This window comes from Haemaphysalis longicornis, unplaced genomic scaffold, assembly GCF_048455015.1.
Source record: "Haemaphysalis longicornis isolate Haplotype H1 unplaced genomic scaffold, Haemaphysalis longicornis Haplotype H1 scaffold_10, whole genome shotgun sequence".
Lineage (NCBI taxonomy): Eukaryota > Metazoa > Arthropoda > Arachnida > Ixodida > Ixodidae > Haemaphysalis > Haemaphysalis longicornis.
The window spans coordinates 32,732,607-32,748,922 of record NW_027526204.1 but is presented as its reverse complement, the minus strand read 5'-3'; the positions used below and the strand labels follow the sequence as shown (position 1 = coordinate 32,748,922).

General features: G+C 49.5%; 2 protein-coding genes across 16 annotated transcripts in view; one reads left to right on the top strand and one right to left on the bottom strand.

Moving 5' to 3' along the window:
- LOC144158352 (uncharacterized) overlaps nucleotides 1-16,316 on the top strand; it is a 246,877-nt gene that overhangs the window by 113,655 nt on the left and 116,906 nt on the right. The gene's annotated exons all lie outside the window — the stretch shown is intronic.
- Nucleotides 1-16,316, bottom strand: part of LOC144158348 (uncharacterized) — an 81,624-nt gene that overhangs the window by 16,859 nt on the left and 48,449 nt on the right. For 6 of the 15 annotated variants that reach the window (XM_077689172.1, XM_077689171.1, XM_077689173.1 and 3 more), the window contains 4 exons: nucleotides 15,249-15,395; nucleotides 15,129-15,191; nucleotides 13,385-13,573; nucleotides 5,576-5,678 (listed from right to left, as the gene is read on the bottom strand). In XM_077689172.1, coding sequence (XP_077545298.1) covers nucleotides 5,576-5,678; nucleotides 13,385-13,573; nucleotides 15,129-15,191; nucleotides 15,249-15,395 — 502 coding nt within the window. Of the gene's footprint in view, nucleotides 1-5,575; nucleotides 5,679-13,384; nucleotides 13,574-15,128; nucleotides 15,192-15,248; nucleotides 15,396-15,880; nucleotides 15,922-16,316 lie in introns of all 15 variants that reach the window. The other 9 variants (XM_077689182.1, XM_077689169.1, XM_077689167.1 and 6 more) reach the window with 3 other exon arrangements.

The following is a 16,316-nucleotide window of genomic DNA, read 5'->3' as shown; positions in this document are numbered from 1 at the left end:
GGGCCTGACCTCAAAATAAGTTTCCCCTATCCACATCCAACGTGCAGTGGCAGGTGGAAATGCACAGCCCAGACCAAGGTGTACAATTACCTGTGGTCACCCTTGCAATCGAAATCACCACCCAGTTTATTCCCGCAGCCACGAGTGTCCAAGCTCGTTGATGATCGTTTGATGTTTATGGCGCAAGGCCAACTGGGGCAAAGAGCGCCAAAACAATAGTCGTATATGAGAGGTGATACCTTAAACACTATATAAAATCAGCAAAACAAAAGTAAAATCACAAAGCGACAATGAGCATGGCTGGTGTATAGGGCCAGATTTCATGATGCGTGATAGGAAATGAGGTTTAAAAACTTGACGTCCGACAAATACTCAAACACACGTTTCACGGAAACAATGGCTTCGTCACCTAGGAAAAACGATGGATGTAGGGGAATATGTTGTCTGTAGAGTTCTCTGAAGTGTTTGTGTCGTGTTGTGTGAAGTGCCTTGCATGTTATTAGTATGTGCACTACGGATAGGGCCTCTCCGCACCTGCCGCACTGGGGTCTAGGAGATCCCGTCAGCAGATACGAGTGCGTCGCATGGGTGTGCCCTATCCGTAGCCTTGCCAAGGCGACTTCTGTGTGTCTGTTGTGTGAGTCAGTTGTGTACCGTCCCAAGTGTGGCTTTATTACGTGTAGTTTGTTGTCTGTCTGTTCGTCCCAGTGTGTTTGCCATGTTCTGCGCAGGTGCTGTTTTATGTGAGGCTTGAGGTCTGTATATGGTACGCTTGTTATGTCGACAGTGTTCCTGAGTGCAGCAGCACAGGCCCTCTCGTCCGCCAACTCGTTCCCACCGATCCCAGCATGTCCTGGGACCCAGCAGAGGAGCAGCCGATGCTTCTCCGCATACACCGACATGATAGTGTTGAATACAAGATTAATTATGTGGTTTTTGGGGGGTTTATGCGATGATAATGCGCGAACAACACTCAAAGAATCTGTGTAGATGATAGAATTGGGAATTTGATTTTCAAGGATATGTCGTACAATCAGTAAAATTCCGTACGCCTCTGCTGAAAAAATTGTTGTGTGCACGCTCATGGTTCTGGCTGCATTGAAATTTGGACCATGAGCAGCGCACGACACCATAGTGGAGATTTTAGAAGCGTCACTGTAGAATTCAGCACGTGGGTATTTGAACTGCAAAGAAAGAAAGTGCTGAAGTATTGCAGCTCGCGGTACCCGATTTTTGTCAAGCTTTATAAAAGAAAGGTCACAGGACACAGGGCGAACTTGCCAAGGCGGTAAAATGTTTAAAGAGGATGACCTGTACACGTCTAAAAACGAAGCACTCAGATCCGAGGCTCGCTCTCTCGCTCGAAGTGAAAAAGGCGGAGTAATGGACGGGCGATTTACAAACAGCACAGATGTGGATGTATCGTTAAGGACAGGATAAAAAGGGTGGTTATTCTGAGATGAAATTTTAAAAGCATAAAGCAAGTCCATGTACGTTCGCTGGTTCTCAAGGCTCCACTTATTACATTCAACATATAGACTCTCGACAGGGCTAGTGCGAAAAGCACCCGACGCAAGCCGTAGCCCGAAGTGTAGTACTGGGTCAAGCATTCGCAATGCTGTTTTACTCGCCGACCCATATACCACACTGCCATAGTCCAAACGAGACCCAACCAAAGCAGTATACAAGCGCAGCAGGAGTTCTTTATCGGAACCATAGGATTGGTGTGAGAGAACCTTAAGGATATTCATTGTTTTAAGACATTTTTGTTTTAGTTGTTTCATATGAGAAATAAAGGAAAGTTTTTCATCAAGAATTATACCGAGGAACTTGTGTTCTTTTTTGACCGGAATCGAGACACCATTCAGTTTGATGTCTGGATCTGGCCTGATCCCACGCCTTTTGGAAAACACAACACAAGTGCTCTTGACTGGGTTCAGCTTAAAACCGTTCTGATCTGCCCAGCCTGCTAGTTTGTTGACACCAAGCTGGACTTGGCGTTCGCAGATTGACATATTGCATGATTTAAAAGAAATTTGCACATCATCTACATATATTGTACAGGAAATGGTTCGTGGCAACGCCTTTCGAAGTGAGTTCATCTTGACAATGAACAATGTGCAGCTCAAAACGCCGCCTTGAGGCACGCCGTTTTCCTGCAGGAAAACATTTGAAAGGGCAGTGCCAACTCTCACACGAAAGGTTCGCTCCGCCAGGTAGCTACGAAGTGTATTAAACATATTTCCCGAGACACCGAAGGCTTTTAGGTCGCAAAGTATCCCGTATCGCCAAGCGGTATCGTAGGCTTTCTCGAGATCAAAAAAGACCGTAGCACAAAACTGTTTGTGGACAAAGGCATCCTTTATATACGACTCAAGGGCGACGAGTTGGTCGTTTGTGGATCGCCCCACCCTGAAGCCGGCCTGGCAGCTCTCGAGAAGACCATTATATTCTAAGAAGTACACGAGTCTCCTGTTAATCATCTTCTCGAGAAGCTTGCACAGGCAGCTTGTGAGGGCGATGGGTCGGTAACTGGCGGGAGAAGACGGGTCCTTACCCTCCTTCAAGAACGCCACTACAATAGCCTCCCTCCAAGATTTCGGAATGTGCCCCGAAAGCCATATGTTGTTGTATAAGTGTAGGAGTGTTTCAAGAGTATCTGGGTGTAGGTGTTGTATCATTGTGTATGTAATCTGATCTGCGCCTGGAGCTGAAGGTTTACATGTGCTCAGGGCAGCCATCAGCTCATAAAGAGTAAATTCAGAGTTGTAACCAGATTTTGACCTGTTATTATCATGCAAGGACTTCTTTTCACAAGTGGTTTTATGCATCAGGAAAGTGTTTGTGTAGTGTGCAGAGCTGGAAACGTGTTGAAAGTGTTGTGCAAGTGTGTTAGCCTGGTCTTCCAGTGTGTCCCCTGTTGTACTAACCAGGGGCAGGCTGTGTGTCTGTTGTCCTTTTAGTTTTCGTATTCGTGTCCAGACTTTGTGTGTGTCTGTGTACGAGTTAATAGATGTAAGGAAGGTGCGCCAACTCTCTCGTTTTGCCTCACGGCGCACACGTTTTCCTAACGCCTTGGCCCGTTTGAACAAAATAAGGTTGCCCGACGTGGGGTACCGTCGAAGGATACCCCACGCCTTGTTCTGGGCCTCTCGCGCCCGCCTACAGTCCTCATTCCACCACGGCCTCCTCTGATTGCGCGGAGCACCAGAGGCGTGGGGAATGGACTTCTCAGCGGCGTCGAGGATGTGCGCCGTGAGGAGTTGGGTAGCTTCTTCAACGTGTAGGTGTTCAATGGATGTGTGGTGTAGTTTAGATGTTTCTGTAAATGTACTCCAGTTCGCTCTATCTTCATTGAACCTGTTATAAGAAGATGGACTGCTCGGGCCTTTGCCTAAGTATGTTAATGTGGTTGGGAAGTGGTCACTGCCATATGGGTTAGTGCCAACGTCCCATTCTAGAGATGGAAAGAGTACTGCAGAGCCAATTGCCAAATCGAGGTGTGAATAACTATTGTGTCCTATATTATGGTATGTAGGCTTGTTTGTATTGAATAGACATGCTCCCGAAGATGTTAGATATTTTTCGATAAGGCGACCTCGGGCATCTGTGCGAGCAGAGCCCCAAAGAGAGTTATGTGCGTTGAGGTCGCCTAAAAGAATGAAAGGTGTGGGTAGCTGATCCATAAGGCCCTCGAAATCCGAGCTCAAGAGCTGGAAATCAGGAGGGATGTAAACTGAGCATAGAGTTATTAGCCTATTGAAAATTATGGTACGAATGGCAACAGCCTCAAGGACGGTCTGTAACAGGATAGAATGACACGCCAAGGACTTTCGGGCAATGATGGCCACACCCCCGGAAGATGTACCACCACCAACCCTGTCCTTCCTAAATACCTGGTAACTATTCAAAAAGTTTGTATGTCTGGAATTTAAGTGTGTTTCTTGTACACACATGACACTTGGCTGATAGGAATGCAGTAACTCATAAACATCATCAAGATTTTTAAGAAGGCCTCTGCAGTTCCATTGTATGATATTTTCTCTTCCCATTATTGAAGTTTAGATCTACTGGAGTATGTGTGTGTTTACGTGTCGGCTTTCGGGGCTTGTACTCTTGGAAGGGGCTTTTTCATTTTGTCTACTGACCTGGACGCCGGAGCCCGTTTCCTTCCGCTGTGGTGCATGCCGGAACGGCTCGACGTCTAGGTCGTCATCTGAGGGCAAGGGGGTGCCCAGCGGACTGGGCCCCCTAGACTTGGACTGGGCACCCTTTGCGGTGCCCTTCGTTTTGGCCGCGACCGCCGAGGGCGTCAGGAGCGCCCCGGGTGGCACAGGCGGTGCGGCGGAGGTGGGAACTGCTGCGGTTTCCTCCAGCTCCATCTCCTCCGGGCCCTCGCAGGCGCTTCGGGCCGGTGGAGAGGAGGAAACAGTGGGTGCAGCAGCATCCCCACGAGACGTGGTTGCCACCACAGCCGCTGCTGGCTCAGCGAGCGGTGCGGAGGCGGGTTGGGCTGCCTGAGGCAACCCAGAGGGGGGCGGGGGCGGGACCAAGTCCGACTCGCGGTACTGGGTCCCCGCCGAAACAAGACGCCGCTCCGCCCCCCGGCGAGCTGCGTCGGCGTACCTCCCCAGGGGGAAAGAGGCGAACCTCTTTCGCGCCTCGGGGAAGGAGATGTTCTCGGTTACTTTTACGTGAATTATCTTCTTCTCCTGGTGAAACTTCTCACAGCTGCGGGACCATGCCGCGTGCGGCCCCTGACAGTTTGCGCAGGTGAAGGTGGTGGAGTCACAATTTTCAGTGGGGTGGTCGTGTGCGGCGCATTTTGCGCAGGTCTGTTTGCCGCGGCAAGAAGTCGTAGCGTGCCCGAACCGCTGGCACTTGTAGCAGCGGCGCGGGTTAGGTATGTACGGACGTACACCACACCTAATGAAACCAGCATTGATGTGCTCAGGAAGTTTTGAACTGCTGAATGTTAAGACTACGTGCTTTGTTGGTATTTCTACATTGTCGCGACGGATGGTGATTCTCCTGACAGCTGTTACGCCCTGATCCTTCAGGCCTTCCAGAAGGTCGGCCTCTGTTTCACTTAGCAGATCTGGCTGAGATATCACCCCCTGCGAGCTGTTGAGGCTGCGGTGGGGTGTGACAGTGATGTCCAGATCTGCCATGCGGGTTTGGGTCAGGAGATTTGTGGCTTGCTGCTGCGTCTTGACTTAAACCAACACTTCGCCTGTTCGTAGTTTTTTCGCTTCGAAAGATTTGCCAATGATTCCTTCAAGGAACTTGGAGACGAGGAATACAGATTGGGAGGAGACGGGTTTGGATTTGTCTATTGATTCGAGGACCAAAAAACGGGGATAGTTGTCATGTTTTGGAACGTTGATAGTTGGTAGGGGTGGAAAGGAAACTTCGGTGCGGGAGTGTCCAAGCTCAATAAAATGTGTTTTCTGTTTCTCTTCCCAGTGTCTTGTACGCACCAAATCTGCACTCAGCAACATGAATGCCTGTTTAAGGCCTGAGGTTCCCACAGTGTTTGTGTTCCACAAAACACACTGCAAGAATTGCAACCTACCCTTTGTTGCCAGAACATGGGTGGCAGGAGCAGGTGCGAAGACCACCTTCTGCCGCAACCTCAGCACCATCTCCTGAGGCAGAGAACTGCTCCAAGGCACAACCTTGGAACGAAAAAATAAAAGAATGGTTAGCAAATGCCCAGACAAATCCAGCAATGGTTAGCAAATGGTTAGCAAATCCAGCGTGGCTTGATAAGGGATAAGCTCAGCTTTGTTCCCGATTTTACTTTGCACGAATAATATAACAATGTTTTACTGTCAGTGAAATCCACTCACCAGTGAGGGTAGAAATATGAAGCACAAAACTACAGCTTAAGGAAAGACAATGGTCTTAAAACGAACATTTTTATTATTTCATCTATCATAGACTGCCGTTTTGCTTTAATCATTTCAAATATGTAGTTAGTTTTCAAACGGCAAAATTATTTTTTCAATTACGAACAAACAGCGGGAGCCTAATTAGGTTACACCTTACAGATTGTTAAGAAGCTCTTAGTCATTTTTTTATAAATGATATGGATTTGTAGTTTAGGACCAACTATGCAGGCTGATGCTGTTTATATTACTGTAAATATACTTTATCGGATAAAATTAGCCCAATCATTCCGAGTACAGTGTTCAGAATACTTACTAAGGTCATATTCCTCATAACATTTATTTAATGCATATTTAGACAATAAAAAAGCACCAGCATGCAGTTCATTTCATCCTCAATTAAAAGATACAATGCTTTTAGAAATCATTTGAAGAACAACTGAAAACATCTGCATGTGTAAGCACATATGCATAAAAAGTGAAGCTGAGAATATCCGAGTTGAAGTTTCACTACAAGTGAATTTTATCTACTAAATTGAGCTAGTGAAAAAACGCTTTACAGAGAGGCTTTATTTTTGCTTAACTCACGCATAGTTTCCTAAAATCAGTTGTTTGGAAAGTTACGAAATCCTCTGTAAATAAATGGCACTTGAAAGAAAAACTGAACAAAAGGAAAGCCAGAAAGTCGTTTCAAGTTGTATGGTGCCAGCAGCACACTATCACTCGATGACCCGGGAAAAGGTTCCGACCATGCACCTTATCCCAATCGGTTATGTTATGCTATTTGGTTAGGTATGTTACTGCTCCAGGCGATTCACAGCGCGCAGGAGTTGCGACGAAGGGGCTCGTCACGGAATGCACAACACTGCTCTCAGAATGTGCGCGCTTAGCCAGGTCGGATAACCACGTTTTCAGTTAAATATATTCATATATGACGTCACCACCGCACAGTGCGCACAGCAGGAACATTTATCATTTTCAAATCGCTCATCTATCAATAACAACCTGCCAATGAGGCAGAGCATATCAGGTTCTATTTATTTATTTATTTATTTAAAAATACCTCAAAAGCCAGGGCATTGTGTAAGGGGGGTAACAAAGGGTGAGTGTCTCGACAGAAATGTAAGATAACATCAAACTTCAAATTAATAAAAAACAGAACAGCAAATAAAACGTTACATGTCAGTAAAAAGAAAAAGATAACGTACAAAAAAGGTAATTTGAAGTTGCACATGAACATTGATGGCGGGAAGAAATATAGACATGCGCAATACAACTTTGTAGAAAACGCTTTGCACACACGCAGCAAAAAATTTAGCTACAGCAAAGCGGAGAAAGCAAGTTCTTGTTTAGAAAGCTCAGGATTGTCAAGGGCGATAAAAAAGCAGTTTACGTATAAGGGCATTATACAGTGCAAAAATGCAGGCGGTCACAAAATGTGAAGCTGTAAAAAAAGCAAAAAAAAGTGCGTGCTGTGTTACCAAACGACATATGACCTTAATCTGTAGGCGGTAGGAAATGGAATAATAACAATTGAGAGCCGAGAGCCGATTGAGGTTGAGAGCCGACTAACCACAGCATCGTTGATAACAGGATTACGCTTCTTTTGCACCGTCAGGAAGTGGCCTCCTCCCCTTTGTCACTTCTTTTCTTTATATTTTATGTTGATCTATAAATTGAAGCACCCCAGAGGAGCCTCAGGTGTAATGATATTGCTAATGTCATCGTCTTGGCAGCCCGCGGTCTGCTATGACTTCCTTTGTCCTGGTATGGCTTTTGCAATAAATTGCGGCCATACATGTGGAAAGAAGTGTTCCAGCCGCTTTCTAATACTGTTCGTTCTTCTGTTAAGTTATTGATAGACATGTCGACTTTATTTTAATGCTGAGCGTGGCTTTTTTCGGTAATTGCATGAGTGAGTACATGAGTACTGCCGTGAGTACAACATGCCGGGCCTTCAAATCCAATCACAGCCTCAGTTCTGCCCAATCCTGCGGGGCACCAGCCGAAGATGTTCAAAATCTTAAGCACCTGCAGGCAGGGCCGGCCAGCTGAAGGAGTGTATGCCATCGAAAACCAAACCAGGTGAGCTGGGAGAATTCTCTTTCCACCCCTGCTTGTACCCTACTGAGTACATGGAATGATCATAACAAATCAAACAAGCAATTATGCACTTTGCAGAGAACTTCCAACTCTTAAACCCGGAATCACATATCATAAAAAGGCCAACTTGCAACCCCCAGTCATCTAAAGAACTTAAATTTGACCTCGATATGGCAGAAGAATTACAACCTAGCACACACAGCACGCCAGAGACTTCCCAGCCGACAAAAATCACAAAACTCAAGCAAATGCTCATTCAAAATTCCAATTCATAAGAAAACTGAAAGGAAAGAAGTCTGGCAATGCAAATTATCAATGAACAAAACTGTAGCGAAGAACCAGAATATTTCAAAGTTCTAGATGCTTCCACCGAAAGGTTGGAAATCTATCACACTTCGGCAAACTGTCCCACAAAGAAAACCTGTATCAGCGTCCCAGTTCCAACAACACAACCGAACTTTCTGACCTAGTAGCAGTTTTTAACCTACAGACTGGGAAGAGACCCACATGCTGTAAGAATATTTAAATTGTAGAAGTTAGATAAAATAGTGGGACCTGCTACAGCAGTATGTCACCTCTTGCGATCAACCCCCTGATATCATCTCTATGCAAAGAACCAACGTTGCAGCGATACCCCAGATACATCATGCCATGACACACAGTGATTGCGACGTCTGTACACTAATTAGGAGAACTAGTCTGGCGATCCCCACATTCACAGCAGGTCAACACGATTATGTCCTGGTGGAGCTTATTCCGTAAAAGACAACTAAAGAATGCAGCACATTACATTAAACATACAGTGCCGACCAAAAAGCAAGAAACTCACGTTGGCAGCACTCCTCCATCAAGAAATTGCCAAATTCAGTTCCAATCATCACCGGTGATTTGAACACGGCTCACCCCACAAGGGGATACATGTACTTGAAACCGGAGATGGAGCTCAGTGTGTGCATTGACGAGAAAAGCCTTATTCCCGTTACCAGCCTGTGTGAGCCCACAAGAATCCCCCACAGTGTGTCGAGAGATACATGCCCGGAGATACATGCTTTTGCCAAGAATGCTGCCCAATGCTCATAGTGGAACATAGAGGAGAGCTTTACAAGCATTCATGAGCTCATAGAAACGAAACTCCCTAGTTACGATGATGCATTACATACTGAAACCGACTCGGAGAAAGTGGGCAACAGACCCCCCAAACTTTAAGCACAAGGGGACCAAAGACATGCCCACCAAACCTGTGAAGGTAAAAAGAGTGAGTATGCTTCCCCACGACGACCCTGCAACAACCCTGGTATTTTTGGTTTCGTATCTCCTCCACAGAGAGGGGCACTTATTCGTGAACACCTGATGTTACAGCAACATAAAGCACCAAATGTTCACCAAATGTTAACCACAACCAGCAGCTTGACGAACAAAGTCGATGCTGCCTGGCACATCTCAGGCGCAATGTTAGGACTACATAGTGTTAAACTAGATAAAAGTGATAGCACATATAAAGACGAGTATTGAGGATGATAACGAATAAAAGAGGCAGGGCTGCACAGGCACCTGGGTCCGACGGGCCTTGCTTGCGCCTCATGCTTGGTGAAGTGGCTCGAGATTAGCGCAGCGAACTAGCGATTGGCTGTTCGGCTTCCCTTTTGCGTCATGTCTGTCACATTCTGGTGCCGTAAAATGCGAGAAACTGAGGCCTCGAGCAGACTTGACCTAATGCGGCACAGGCTTTGAGGACGCTAGGCCTGGGATCTCCTGGAAGTTACTCGATTATGCGGGCCTCGTCATCGAACACTGTCCGCCACTTCTGCTTAAGGCTAGGCCATCCGGTCGCCCGCCCGCCTTTGCGCCGTCTGCCATGGAGGTGCTACGCTACCATCGTGACATTGTGAGAGAAGTCGTCACAAAAGGCGTAGCTGCCATTCAGTTGCTTCTTCAGGATCCGCGCATGCCAACCAAGATCCGCTCACGCCTGCGCATCGTCACCAGCAGGTACGAGGAATTGAAGTCCTTCGATAAGCGCATCCACGGGGGCATCATTGATGTGGATGACTTGGAGACAAATTTGTTAAAGAAATAGGAGTACAACAATAAGGTTATCGAGATTCACACGCGCGTCTACTTTGCCAGACCATCCACAATTCCTTCGCTAGTTGCTGCTTGGAGTACCGGAGCACCAAGCCATTACTCCACTGTTATCCGGAACAAAAAGACAGCAGCGCGCTCCGGTGACAGCAAAATAACCGTGGAGGCTGACAAGATGTTGAACATGCCCTGAGTCTGATAGTCTAGAGCAACCAGAGAAGAAGGCAACGGGTTTCTCCGAGGGATGACTGGATCTACCCAGCACCCAGCCTAACAATGACTGCACTGTTCTCGCAGGCGGCTGTGGAACCGTCCTCTCCACGGACTGCGTGACCACAATATACGATTATGCGGCCAACCCGGACCTGTCCAGAGTGATTTTTTCCTACAGTTCGGACGGAGCTGCTGCTCATAGGAGTTCCTTGCTGAGAGAGCACGTGGTTCATCGGTGTTGTGAGCCGGCACTGTTCCCACTTACATGACTGTGGCAGGGTTGATCCGGCCACTGGCTTCTCTGTTGGAACTGTGAAGTGAACATGGTTGTTCTGCCATTCTGCCATTCACAAACCTGTTTTGGTTTAGTTTGAACTGAGCGAACGATTTGCAACGACCCGTCCACGCCCAGCGAACTAAACGCTGGGTCGACTGACTCTGTCAAAACGTTGGTGAGCCGTGCAGTAGCGCAGTCAAGCCAAGTCATTTCCTCCTGGCGTCACACAAAAACACCACAGAAAATGGGCGAGGACGAAGAGAGGAGGACAGACTTTTCGAAATGATTTTTCTACTAAGTAAATTCGTGTAAATGCACTCACAGTGGTCGAAACATGGCCTATGGAATCCGGACTGCAATTTGTGCTAGTAATCCCGCAATGTTTACAAATCACTTAAGTGTCGCTTTAGGCTGCAGTGGAACGTCAACGCGCTCAGCCCCGTCGTGCGGAATTCAGTGCATTCCTGCTGCAGCACCAATCGCTCATGGTGGCTGTGGTGCTGGGGGCTCAGAGAACCGGCTCCCGGCCTACACAGGCTAGCACTGCCCCATAACAGATTACAGCAAGCAGCACCCGGCGGTGTGCAGCGACCCCTCCCATCTCCAGGAACCTCACGTGCATCCATGTGACCTGCAGCACACCGTGGTGAATAGCAGTTCAAGGTGGACAGTGCAAGAGTGTGTGGCTGTGACTCTGCGGCTCAGTGTGCATGGTGACGTGACTGTGCTGCGGGTACTTGCGCCCCACTGACTCTGGGACTCGAGCCTCCTGGATCAGCTGGTGTCCCTCTGTGCTGGCCAGGCAGAGAAATTTGATCACCTGTGGGACACCATGCTGAGCCTCAACGTGAACATCCATCTGATGCTCTGAACGTCAGTGAGTGCACCCTTAGGCGAGGCAACAGCACTACCACGGTCATAGACCTCAGCCTGGTGTCAGCCAGGGTTGACGCCACTTGGATGCGGGAGCCTAGCACGTGGGGTGCTGACCACTACCCGCTACACATCCACCACCAGAGAAGCTGGACAGCCGACGCACACTGCAGCACGTCACCCACTCAGACCACTTACAGCGCTGCCTTGCTCAGGAGGACGTGGGAGAGGTGGAGGAGCTGTTCGCGGGACTGCATCGCTGTGCTTGGCAAGCCATGCGAAGCTGCTCCATTGCCAACTGCAGCTGTGAGTGCAGCGGAGCCAGGCGGAGAGGATGGTGCAGCACTCAGGAGCCAGGACTGACTGGATGGGGTACTGCAGTGAGGACGCAGCCTGTCGATTGCCCACCAACCACCTCAACAGGTAGTGGTGGGCCGAGCTTTGCATCTGCTCCGAGTCCAACCCACACTGCTGCCACTTTTGAAGCATTTTCCAGTCGGTACTCAAGCCCCGTGGGAACCAGAACCCCCTGGCCGCCCTGGCCATCAGGAGGCAGGCCAGCTAAGAGGACCTTGGCGAGCTCTTTGCAGAGCCCTTCCTGCCCCCTCCCCCAACCGGCACCAGCTGGCCCTGCGGTTGCTGCGCTAGAGGAGTCCGAGGGATACCATCCACTTAATGATGCTCCCATCATGGAGGCCAAACTCCATGGTGTGCTGTGCACCTGCAAGCAAAAGTCAGCGCCAAGGGCCGACGGCCTCATGTACCAGATGCTGCGCAACCGGAGGTGGGGTTTGCAAGGCTCCTGGCAGCTTACAACCGCATCTGGGAGGCAAGCGGCTGCCACCCCATTGGCTGCTGGCCATTCTAGAGCCTCTCCTCAAGCCAGGCCAAGGTTTCAAGGCTGTGGCGGGCTTCTCCACTATGGCTCACATCTCCTGCGGCTGCAAGCTGCTGAAGCAGGTAGCCCTGGGCAGCATGGAGGCCATCACGGCATGAGTAGTTCATCCCAGGGGCTTCTGAGGCTTCTGGTGGCACCGGGATGTCACGGACGTCATTGCCGAGGTAGGAACAGTGCTGGAGCACGCCGGACGACAAGGCATGTGCCAGCCCTGGTGCTACTAGACGTCAATGATGCCTTCGACAACCTGCAGCACCCCGCCATCTCCCTGGCCATGGAGGAGGACAGCACTGAAGGCATGCTGGGGGCTCTGTCGAGGCTTTCCTGATGGGCCACACGTTGTGACTGAAGGTGGGCAGCGCCCTGTCAGTGCCTCAGCCAGTAGACATGCGCACCCCGCAGTGCTCAGTCATCAGCCCCTTCCTCTTCAACCTGGTCATGGCCTGCCCAGAGGAGGAGCACAAGGGTGGACATGTCTGGGTATGGCGATGACGTGGCCCTGTGGGCACTGGGACCCAAGGCAGGCTGCCAAGATGTCGTCCTGCAGCTGCAGGTGGCTCTAGACGTGGTGCAAGCCAAGCTGACCAACGTCGGACTGCAGCTGTCGGCCAGCAAGACAGAAGCTATGCTGGTGCACCCAGACACCTAGCCCCATTGCAGGGCCAGGTGCCAGCACATCAACGGTGAGGGCCTCAGCTGGATGACTAGTGTGCACTACCTGGGGCTCACACTGACCCACTGCATCAGGATCCAAGCTCTTAGCCGAGGCACAAATGGCCACTGCGGCCATGAGGGAGATGGCCGCAGAGGAAAGCGGCTGCTCGCAGCGAATGCCCCTGCAGCTGTACACTGCCTCAGGCGTGCGGCTCATGTACACCCTGCTAGGCTTGCTGGTCACCCTGTGCAAGCCCAGCTTGCAGCCACTGAAGCGTACCACCGCAGGGGCATCCGCATCTGCCTGGGCCATCCTCAAGACTCGCAGTGCAAGAAGGTGCTGGCTGAGGCGGTGGCATGGGACACTTCAAATGACGGTGGAGCAGCACTTACTGGGCCACATTGACCAGCTGTGGTGGGCCAAGGGGGGCAGCCCCATGCTGCAGCAGCTGTGCACACATTGCCACTCACGCATGAGGCACATCTGGCCCTGTTGGAGTAGGTGGTAGATCCCCTGGACGCGGGCCGCCCCTGCGGGCACGCCCTGCCCTGGTTGCCAGGGCGCACATGGAGATCTCGGGTCTGCACAGCAAGCAGTAAACGTCGCACTGCAGGCAGCTGCAACTGGCCCAGGCCGTTGGTTGGGGTGACCAGAAAAGCCACATCCTGCCCTACACAGACGGCTCCATGCGGCAGAAGCAGGGTTCAACCACAGTGGCAACTGTACTCTGGGGGGCCACCAGGCAGGCCTGGCTGCACTCGCCGTGTTATCCGCCATGCCTGAGCTGGCGGGCATAAACCTTGGCCTCGACTTGCCAGTGCAGCTGCAGCCACCCCCCAAGCACTGCGTCCTGCTGTGTGAACGCTGGTCCACAGCCCTGCTACGATACAGGAGGGCGACCCGCACTCACTCTTGGTGCGGACCGTGTGAGGCAAGGCAGCACGGCTGTCAGAACAGGGCGCTTGCCTGCAGCTGCAGTGAGTGCGCCAGACCACGACACCCACCTCCTGATCTAGCAGCATGTTCGGGCAACGCACCCAGATCCGTGGTTGGCTGCTGGAGAGGCGCTACCACCTGTGCGGGTTGCACGGCTGCTACGTCAGCAACGTTCACCTGTCGTATAGCTTTGTGTGGGGTGCGTGCGGACGGCCTAGCGAAAAGACCGCCTGGATGTGACTGACAACTTCTCGTGCCAGCACTGCCGGGCGACCATATGGACTCCACCGCATTTGGTCTTTGAGGGCCCTCAGTTTGTGGCAGAAAGGGCTGAACTGCTGGCCACCTTCACGGGAAGGGCTTGGGCCTTCAAGAGATTTTGTGGCTGCCGGGCAGTACCAGAGAGCGGGACAGAGACCATGAGGCCCTACGCTCTTACCTGCACACCTCAAGACTCCTCCCAGCACTCCACTTTCTCCATGGTTTGCAAACTGGACTACGGCCATGTCTTTTTGCGTATGTGTTTGTTTTGGTAATTTTTTTATTGTTTATTTTCAGTGTATAGTCCTGTATATAAATATATCCTCTCCCTCTCTCTTGCCTGTTTTCCCCATCCCCACACCAGCAGGCATTCTAATGTCCACCCCTAGGTGAGACAAATAACATCTGCTAGTGGACTTTCCTTTCCATGGTAACAATCAATTCCTTCATTCGTTTTCTATTTAGACAATACAAACTTTAAATACAGAAAAAAAACGCTTCGCTCATTTGTGTAATCTTTAGTCCTTCGTCCAGCTTAGCGCCAGCAATGTTTTGATTTAAATAATGAATAGATTACAACCTCGCCGTTTTGTATCCTGGGAACTATTCACAAAAAGGCACATTTGCAAGCCTGACATTTTTTATGGTAAAAATATCACTCTTAGGCTCTGTAATCAGTACCCTGAAATTGTTGCGACATCTGCTCATGTGAAGGCCAGGCATTTTATAAAGATATCTTCTTTTCCAACCTCACAATATCATTGGCATGCTTGGAACCATTGATATTTCTCACAAAGAATAAACCATCATAGCTTCCAGGCACCACCATTAACAAAGCATTAAAAATAATTAAAAACCATAGCACAAATTTGTTCTTCTTGGACGTGTTTCTACTACACACTAGAATGCTCATTTAAAAAAAAAAACATGAGCTCTAACCTGGAAATTTTCTTTCGGTTTGGGAGCTTGCACTGATGAACAACTTCGGAGCGCACTGTGTACCTGCAAAGAAAATTCAGTGTATAATGCAGACACAGCGACATAAAATTAGGGAAGTACCTCTGGCACTGGTAGTAACAGTGGCTTGAGTCTTTTGGCTACAGGATACCACCTGGCCGGAGGCTACACCCACAGACATTGCTGTAACGCAGCGCTCAGGCGTCGAGGATGTTGCCCACAGTATGCCTGCTGTCAGTGCAGTGCCTTCTGGAAGCAAAAAAAAATGCAACCACAGATAAATTAATACGCCACACTAAGAGGATTTGCTGTAAGCCCACTGTTAGCTTCACATCTGGCAAATGACAATGAAGAGACCATTGATCACATAATATGCCTATGGCAGACTACTGGTTAGTGGTCATCCAAACTGATGAACCATGCAGAAATGTGTTATAATTGAAAATAACAGCCCGAAATTAAACAAGAATAAAGAAAAGGAAAAGACAAGCGCTTCTTGTTTCCTTTCTTTGTTCCGGTCTACGTTCGTGCTTTAGTTTCCAGATATGTACGGCACCAACTAGCGCATTTCCTCGTCTTTAGTGCATTTCTCAGTCCCTGCTGTGCTAGATAGGATTTCAGGAGCCATCACACTCCCACTCTGCATGTTCCATGCATGTTTAGCTGATATCAGTTTCTCACAGGCATTAGTGCCACTAGCTTTTTCTAAATATTAAAAAGCGAAGCTTTTTTACCTCCATCCCCCAAGCGTTCTACTGGTGTCAAAAGAAAACTCCTGCAAACAAAAAAAAGCAGTTACTTGAACCACTAGGAACTGAAACTAGAACGAATAGAGAAATGGAGCAAGAGCCTGTTTTACCGATTGAACTATGAGCCCACGCGGAAACGGGGGAGACTGTGCACTGAGCAAGCACATCTGTGGGTTTACCCCCTGCGTTCTCACTGAATGCCACGTGATAGCATCACACGACCTCTCGCTCCGATGTGCACTCAGCCCACGGTTCGTGTGGGTGCCGTATGCGCACCTTGCGCATGCACTAGGAGTTATAAAAATTAACGGAAGCTCACACCGACGCATGGCATCTCGCTTCTCTATCTTTGCCCCTGATCTCGTCGCCTCAATTGGGGGGGGGGGGGGGCAGAGACGGAGGAGAAGTGCGATCATCTAAC